This window comes from Micropterus salmoides, unplaced genomic scaffold (genome assembly GCF_014851395.1).
Source record: "Micropterus salmoides isolate LMB-PRFRI ecotype aquatic unplaced genomic scaffold, ASM1485139v1 Ms_hic_scaffold_15, whole genome shotgun sequence".
NCBI lineage: Eukaryota > Metazoa > Chordata > Actinopteri > Centrarchiformes > Centrarchidae > Micropterus > Micropterus salmoides.
The window spans coordinates 27,963,002-27,971,798 of NW_024040596.1; the positions used below are offsets into that span (position 1 = coordinate 27,963,002).

At 40.9% G+C, this 8,797-nt stretch overlaps 1 protein-coding gene across 1 annotated transcript in view; it reads left to right on the plus strand.

Annotated features, from left to right (window-relative positions):
* Positions 1-8,396, plus strand: part of mao (monoamine oxidase) — a 33,879-nt gene extending 25,483 nt beyond the window's left edge. Inside the window, exons 4-15 of the mRNA XM_038721394.1 lie at positions 95-193; positions 294-385; positions 1,229-1,370; positions 2,785-2,934; positions 3,778-3,937; positions 4,033-4,129; positions 5,260-5,313; positions 5,407-5,464; positions 5,552-5,649; positions 6,298-6,409; positions 8,044-8,106; positions 8,204-8,396. Of these exons, the coding sequence (XP_038577322.1) occupies positions 95-193; positions 294-385; positions 1,229-1,370; positions 2,785-2,934; positions 3,778-3,937; positions 4,033-4,129; positions 5,260-5,313; positions 5,407-5,464; positions 5,552-5,649; positions 6,298-6,409; positions 8,044-8,106; positions 8,204-8,359 (1,281 nt within the window). The 3' untranslated portion in view covers positions 8,360-8,396. The remainder of the gene's footprint in view (positions 1-94; positions 194-293; positions 386-1,228; positions 1,371-2,784; positions 2,935-3,777; positions 3,938-4,032; positions 4,130-5,259; positions 5,314-5,406; positions 5,465-5,551; positions 5,650-6,297; positions 6,410-8,043; positions 8,107-8,203) is intronic.
* The last annotated feature ends 401 nt before the right edge of the window (positions 8,397-8,797 follow it).

An 8,797-nucleotide genomic window follows, 5' to 3' on the forward strand; every position in this document is an offset into this window, starting at 1 on the left:
TTAAGTTGCTTATACAATGTTTTCATATCTGAGCAACTGATAAGAAGATTTTTTTAATGATCATAATGATGATGACCTGTATCCAACAGGGAAGTCTTACCCGTTCAAAGGCTCCTTCCCTCCCATGTGGAACCCCATCGTCTTGTTGGACTTCAACAACCTGTTTAGGACAATGGACCAGATGGGCAAGGAGGTAAAGCAAAAATCACCCTTGCTGTTTGCTTTTACATCCCTCTTTGTGTTTCATATTTGCTAAATCTTTGTTTCGTGTTCATCCGCCTCCTGTATTTCAGATTCCCAAAGAGGCTCCCTGGAGAGCTCCCCATGCTGAGGAGTGGGACAAGATGTCCATGCTGGAGCTCTTTGAAAAAATCTGCTGGACCAGGTAGCACAGAAATTGGAGAATAGCATTACTTTATAACCTACGAGGGATAACAAAGGTCCCAGGCCAGAACTGAACTGAGGATATTGAGCTTATATAGTATTCAATTTTACCATTACCAAGGGTGCCCTTTAGCCCAATCACTTGAAGTCCATGCAAGCAGTTGCAGCTCAAACATGGGAAAATACACTTTATCTAATGCTGGCAGTTTAATAATTTGTTACTGTATTGATGAAATGACTTTAATGTCTTTAATGTCACAAACAATTAATTATTAAGTTATTATTTGCATGATAAATGTTTCTGTCACCATGGCTCTGGGATCACAGGAACATAAAGGGGAACCGTGACATGTGCCACATTTCCAGTCAAATCAAGTCAATTTTATTCACATAGCCCAATGTCATGAATCGCAATTTGCTTCAAGGGGCTTTACTGTCTGTAAGCAGACAGCACCTTCTATCCTTTCCTTAAATGGAAAAAATAAAAGAAACCTCAGAAAGCATTTACAGATGAGTAAATCATAGTGTGTAGCTCACTTGCCACCTTTCTCTGGAGAAATGTATGTATTTTCCTGTGTGACTCTGTACACATTCAGTAATTGACCATAAATCATGAAAATCTTGTGTTTAACTTTCAAGCCTTTCTTAAAAAGTAGGAAAAGATCATGACATTCCTGAATTATCCCTTTAACAAAGTGGAATATTGTAAATAAAGAGTTGCTCCAACTTTTAAGTTTTATGAATCAAAAACATGTGTAGGATTTCATAGATATATCAAGGACATTTGCGTATATCATGTTAACTATTTAGTTGTAACTAACTAATCCCTCACCTTTATTTAAAGCACTGTTCGTCGCTTCGCCACGCTCTTTGTCAACGTGAACGTGACCTCTGAACCCCATGAGGTGTCGGCTTTGTGGTTCCTCTGGTATGTGAAACAGTGCGGAGGAACCATGAGGATCTTCTCCACCACAAACGGAGGACAGGTATGTCTACACGAATGTTTGTGTATGTACATGTCACAATTCACTTAAAGCTCAGGGACTGGAGTTTGCTGCAGCTCAGCAGGGACAGGAGTTTGCTGCAGCTCAGCAGGGACAGGAGGTTGCTGCAGCTAAGCAGGGACAGAAGGTTGCTGCAGCTCAGCAAGGACAGGAGGTTGCTGTAGCTCAGCAGCCAGGTAGTCAGCTAGAAAAATTACACAAGACACACAAGGAACGAGCTTTCAATATAAAAGGAAATAACCATTACATGTGGGGGGTTTTGTGTATTTAGATGCTTTTGAAGATAAGATAAAGTAATCATTCTTAACTGATACCCACTAAGCTTGGAATACAAGAATACAGCTATCCAGAAAATCTCTCTGCAAAAAGCAACCTGAGGGACTGAGGCCAGTGCAGAAGACGCTTGCCAGGAGTTGGTGTAGGATCTACAGAAATAAATTCACTGGAGCATCAGTGAGGGATCCCGCAGCCTCCTAAATCAGCCTTTGTGCATTTAAACTTAGTTTGCTGCTGATCAGCCTGGCATAATTATGAGCCTGACAAAAGCTGTTTTCTTGGAGTGCTGGGGGAGAACAGAGGCTGCCGTACTTTCTAAAGCTAAGTGGCCCACTTGCCACAGCCACTGAGGAAGGAGATTGTGTTTAGATACACAGGCAATGTTGTAACCAGCTCTGCTGTCATCTACATATACACACACACACACCATACACACATATATATATATATATATATATATATATATATATATACAAACACATAAGTCCTTAAGTATTCCACACGGAGGCATAATTGGGATTGTTTGCTTTCACCTTTCTGTTAATCAAACAAGACACATGCAGACTCACTTTGCTTCACTGCCAAGACCAACGCAGGTTTAGCTCATAATTTTCCGGCGACTGACAGACAAATTCACCCAAATGCCACAGTGGAGTACACACAGTGTGTTTCTGATCAGGGAGAACAGAGAGACGTTGACACTAGCCATATGGAAAAGGTCACTGTCTATTTAATTTTGTGTATCAGAGCTTTGGCAGCACTTAATCTCTCTCCACCCCCTCAGTCCTTCTACATCATTCAGCAGCTTTGCAAACATATTTTCCCTTTGGTATCAACATTTTGAAATTTGAAGTGAAGGAAAGAGGGTGGATTGAGGATGACCAGTATATAACACCAAGATAAATCAACAGATTTTCTCAGCTTGTCCCCTAAATTTAGGTTTTATTAGCGTGGCGGAGTCATACTGTGCAGGATCAGGTTGGATAGAAGCAATTTCGCCCAATATAAACTGTCTTGCAAGTAGAGCATAAAAAGGCTAGACTAGACACCTTCAGTATTGCTGCGTCTGGGCTCTGTGTTTGTGGTGGTGGTGACTGACACTCTCCGTCCACTTCTGCAGGAAAGGAAGTTTGTAGGCGGCTCCAGTCAGATCAGTGAGTGCATGGCCAGGGAGCTGGGAGACCGAGTGAAGCTGCAGTCTGCAGTCTACAGGATCGACCAGAGCGGAGACATGGTGGTGGTGGAAACGGTGGACAAACAGACCTACACAGTAAGCATATCAAAGCAGTAGTATGAGTCCGCTGCAGCCATATAGTGGTGGAAAGTAACTAACTACATTTACTCAAGTACTGTACTTAAAGGGTAACTATGGTATTTTTCAACCTGGACCCTATTTTCCCATGTTTTTTTGTGACTAATGTGGGCAACATACAAGGGTGTTACAACTGGCACCAGTGAAACAGAGCTGCAATGTAATCATTGTGTGATTATAAAAACAACTATTTTGGTCTGTGACCTTAGTGTCCTGTGTGGGACGGAGTTGAGTTGTAAGCAGCTCCACCAAAGAGAAATATTCCCTCTAAACTTCTCAGAGGGTTTCATTTTGAGGCCCATAAAGTTCAAAATGTCTTCTTTTTTTTTAACAAAAATAAGTTTATTTAAGAGAAAAGATGAAAAACTTTTTCCTCCTCCATCAATCATCTTATGACCTCTCAGATTTGTTTGGTGACCCTTGGTGACCCACCGGAACCACTGGACTAAACCACCCAACAGTATATAAAGTAGTTAAAACTAAAGCCCTACTTTTTTGATTATTTTACAATTTGCTGATAATCCTTCTGCACTGCAAGTAGTGTGCAGTATTTGTACACTGCATAATGTAACATAATGTGGTGTAGATATAATGTGTAGAAAAAGATGATTAACATTATAACTCTGCCACCAAGGCAGTCTGAATCACAGCAGCTGGAAATATTGTTCTCTGCTGCCATCTACTGGTGACATGACAACCTGCTGCCTTGAGATGCAGCTCAAACTGCTTTTTATTTTTGTGTTTAAATCGCCTCTCTTTTTTTTGTGTGTGTGTGTGTGTGTGTGTGTGTCTTTGTCTTAGGCCAAGTACGTGATCGTGGCCACCCCTCCTGGTATGAATTTGAAAATACACTTTAACCCCGAGTTGCCGCCACTGAGGAACCAGCTGATCCACCGCGTCCCCATGGGCTCAGTCATCAAGTGCATGGTGTACTACAAAGAGAACTTCTGGAGGAAAAAGGGTACGCAGGAAGTGGGATAGTGGGAATGCCGTAGTAAACTTATTTGAAATTTTACACTGTCTTTTTAACACTTGTGCTCATGGGTGTGTCACCAGGATACTGTGGCAGCATGGTGATTGAGGAGGAAGGCGCTCCCATTGGCCTAACGCTGGATGACACAAAGCCTGATGGGAGTGTACCTTGCATTATGGGGTGAGAGCTCCTGCCAGTTCTCAGAGATAATACTATTATTATGTACTATAAAACTACAGGGCCACCTGAACATTTCACTTATGGGTAATTGTCTCATTCCAAGACCACGGACATTAAATGTCTGGCATTATTCTATATTTTTTTGTTTGTCAACAAATTCCATGAAAAGACTAAAACCATCACTGTATGAGTCCATCTCATAACACTTTCTGTGGCTCTCAGTTTCAAGCCCATTGGTTTCTACTTGAGATGTAACTCTTAAAAACAACTATATAGTTAATTTTTCAATAAGGCTCAGTAATTTCCTAAAATAGCTGGGCTCTGTAGTTTTTAACAAACATTACTAAACCAGGCGTACATAGTGTATTTGGTGGGGACTACTTTCTGTTGTGGATTAATATTATACACATTTGATGGAGTAGTGAGTATTTACAGCAGTAGGACAGTGTAAAATAATAAATAAACACAGAAGTGAAGAAAAATGTCACCCAGTGCAATGATGTGTTTTTGGAACAGTGGAGCTCTATGTAGGAATAAGATATAACAAACTTTGGATAAACACATAGTTCTTGTTAGCAGGATCAATTCACTGTCGGTTTGGGTCTTTTAAAATCAGAATCACAATTAGAAAGACCTTTATTGCCAAGTAGTATTTTACACGTACGAGGAATTTGCTGTGGTGATTAGGTGCTAGACATAAACATACAGTTGACATAAACAAATGGAATAAATATATATAAATGTGGAATAAACAGATGTGCAAGTGATAGACGAATAATAGAACTATGTGTACGAGAAAGAAAAACAATGTGGCAGTTATTCACATGTGCTTTATTCTGGATTTGTGTTGTGCTAACATTTTAATTGTAATATGCTGTTGTAAAGGCTGTTGAAAAGTCCAGTCTTTGTGAACAGGGACAATGTTGAAACAGGAAATGGCCTGCTTTCACAAAATTGGAATCACGCTGTTGTAAAAATGCAATAAAATATAATTATATTTATATTCATATTATGTGCATGTTGTAGCATTTAGATTGCACCAAAGTACACAAAATGTGTGGAAGTACTTATTAACTAGTGCAACGGTGTGCTTATTAGTGGATAATATTTCTATTTTCCCTCTACTCCAGATTCATCCTTGCCCACAAGTGCAGGAAGCTATCAGGGTTGACCAAAGAGGAGAGGTAGATGCATGGTGGAGATAATTCAGCAGATTTATACACTACCACAAGCTGCAAGAGTGTTTTCATCCAAACTCTTGTCTTATTGGGTTTTAGGTTGAAGAGGATCTGTGATATCTACTCCAAAGTGCTGGGCTCAGAGGAGGCTCTGCATGTGAGTGTGAATTCAGACTAACACGCAGGCACACAGCTACACTGCATCACTAGTTCAACCATTCATGTGTCCACTTTTGTCTGTCAGCCGGTGCATTATGAGGAGAAGAACTGGTGTGAAGAGGAGTACTCAGGAGGCTGCTACACGGCCTATTTCCCCCCAGGAATCCTTACCCAGTTTGGCAAGTAAGTCACACACATACTAGCTTCTTTTTTCTTTTTTTTTTTATCATAACCCACTAACTGTCAAGTCTGAGCGTTGTTTAAAGGGCGGTCGTAGTGTAGGCACCAGGCACATCTACACCGAATGTGTCCAGAACGTAGTCGACCTCTGCTGCATTAGCGATGTCAGTTACAACAAGGTGAGATGTTTTCTAAATCATTAGCAGATTGTGCAGCACAGATGTCAGCATGGCCTCGTCTGCCATGACACACACACACACACAGATAAATTTGCTAACGGCAAATATTGTGTCTTGATGCTCAATATTTTTATTTTCCAAATCCATGCTGGTTTTTGACAGATGTTTTGATCTTATAGGGTAGAAAACCCACATTATCTTTGCAAAATGTCTTGCCATCCAGTGAAAACAAAAAATGTGTTCAATCCAATTGCAGTGTGTCAAAACTGCAATAACCTTCCTCTTTAAAATTTGACATTTGTCCTGGTAGGAGAAATTGCAACATTCAATGAAAGATTAATTTACACAAAACAGAGTTTGGGCCAGAGGCAAACAGCCATAATACCAGAGACTTATGTCTCTATTTAATTAAAGGCCTCCTTATAAAGCAGCTGAAACTTTATAACCTCTCTGTGTGTTTTCCTGTCTCCAGGGTGCTGAGGGAGCCGGTTGGCAGGTTGTACTTTGCAGGCACAGAGACGGCCACAGAGTGGAGTGGCTACATGGAGGGGGCAGTGCAGGCTGGAGAGAGAGCAGCCAGAGAGGTCAGAGCAACCTCAAAACACTGCCTTCAGAAACCATCCGCTGATATTTAGAACATGTGTATTTGTTGTTTCAAGGTTTAAGTTTTACTTAACATCATCAGTTAAAGGTGCAGATGAAACAAAAAACAGGTATGTCTGGTGTCAATTAGACCTCTGACATCATCAGCCTGATGCAACTGTACAATCAGCTGACACATTATTAATCAGGCCGATGTTTCCTAACACCTCTGCGTGCGCCTGATGATGGCTGTAAAGAAGTAGTTAGACATTTTGGACAAAATGAATAATTCTTGCCAAGAGTTAGATGAAAGGCTCAGTGAATGGAGGGAAACAAATAGTTCTGATCATACTGTTATTAGTTATCAAAAGGGGATCACATAAAAAAACCCTAAATGCCAGGGGGGACTAAAATGTCTAGAGTCAGAAACTAATAAATGCCTGAGGACAGACCTTTTTATGTATTTGATGTAGTCTGAAGTGAACCCAAACAGTAATATTAGGTTATCTTGGCTCAACTGTTAAGTATCTGTGTTGTGTGATCATATAACATAATCAAGAGCCCAAAGGCATCCAGGAATAACTTATATGTAGGTACATTTATTGTGTCACAATAAACAAGTTATAGAGTGAAATTGTGTTTTGTAACTCTCTTCTGCTACATAGCAGACAATATACATTAATACAGAATCAATTATAAAAATGGGAAACAGAAATAAACTATCTTCACTGGAGCAGTGCTGATGATGAATTTGAGCTTAAAAGTCTGATAGCTTGAGGGAAAAAGCTGCTCTGCAATCTGGTGGTGCGGCAGCTGAAACTTATATCTCTTCCCAGAAGGCAGCAGGGTGAACAGGCTGTGGCTGGGTGGGTACTGTCCTTTAGTATCCTTTGGGCTCTGCAGGCACCTTACCAATGATCTTCGGAGCAGTTTTAATCACCCGCTGCAGAGCCCTCCGGTCCTGTGCCGTGCTCATCCCATGCCAGTTAGTGACGTTTCCAGTCAGGAGGCTTTCTATTGCTCCTCTGTGAAAGCTGGCAAGAAATTGGCGTGGGAATTTGGCCTTCTTAAGCTTCCTCAAGAAATACATCATTTCTGAGCTTTCTTCACCAGCATGGAGATGTGACACGACCATGTCAGCTTCTCTGTGATGCTGTTTCCCAGGAACCTGAAACTGTTCACCTGTTCCACCTCAGCTCCACTCATGTAGACAGCAGTGTGTGTCTTTATCTCCTTTTTCCTGAAATCAACCATGAGCTCCTTTGTTTTGCTGACATTGAGCAGTAGGTTGTTCGCTGTGCACCACTCTACAAGATTATCAATGCTTTTATGCTAGTTTTTCCATTTTTACAATACATGCTTATAAAACAATTCAATTTAATATTTCTTACATATAATATAATACTCTGTACAGGTAGAATGTCTCAATATTCCTGTGCTACTTGTTGCTCACAGATAAACTTCCTCCACCTCCCTGGCCCCCATCCAGCATTAGCATTATGTGTGCTTTAAGGAGATTTTTGGGGAGTTTGTGAACTAAGGGGCAATTTATACCAGGGTCTTAGCAGGGTCACACCGACAAACTGAAATGCATGACATGTTGAAATAAATTAACAACCCATGTGTTCTGTTGCAGATCATGTGCGCACTGGGTAAAATCCACCAGAGTCAGATCTGGCAGGAGGAGCCCAAGTGTACGGTGAGCGAAATCTTTCTAAATATATTTAAACCAAATTAAACTCAAAAGCCAAGTAAATGTAACATAAAGCCTTCTCCTCCTTCTGTCCCTCCAACAGGAAGTCCCAGCACTCCCCTTTGTCACCACCTTCTGGGAGAGGAATTTGCCTTCAGTCGGTGGTCTCCTCAAGTTCATGGGATTCTCCACCTTCCTGTCTGTTGCCACTGCAGCCGGTCTGATTGCCTACAAGAAGGGCCTCCTCCCCCGGAGTTAAACTGTCCACCCCGTCATCTCACTCCTCTGCACCTCAATAGACACTGTACTCTTGTACTTCTAGTGCACTACTTTATGGCCCAAACTACAAAGTAGTGAACTATATAGGGTACATGATGTTTTTTGAGAAACGCCCTTCTGTAAGAAAGACTGTTCAGCTCACACAAAACACTAATGCACCATCACTCTGTGTGCTGTCTGTTCACAAAAGAAAGAGCGAGTGAGACAAATAGTAACACGCTGATTAAAAGCTAAGAGGTTCTAGTTTGAGAGGAGAACTAATTTCAGTTTAAATCTATAATAAATCTGTGATTCAGATTGTGAAACCAATGAAGGAAAAAGAACAGACTCTGTTGTTAAAGTAATATTAATATTCCATACATTGCCAATGACATTCACATTCTTGATTACATGTGGGTTTCTTAACTCATCATGCTTT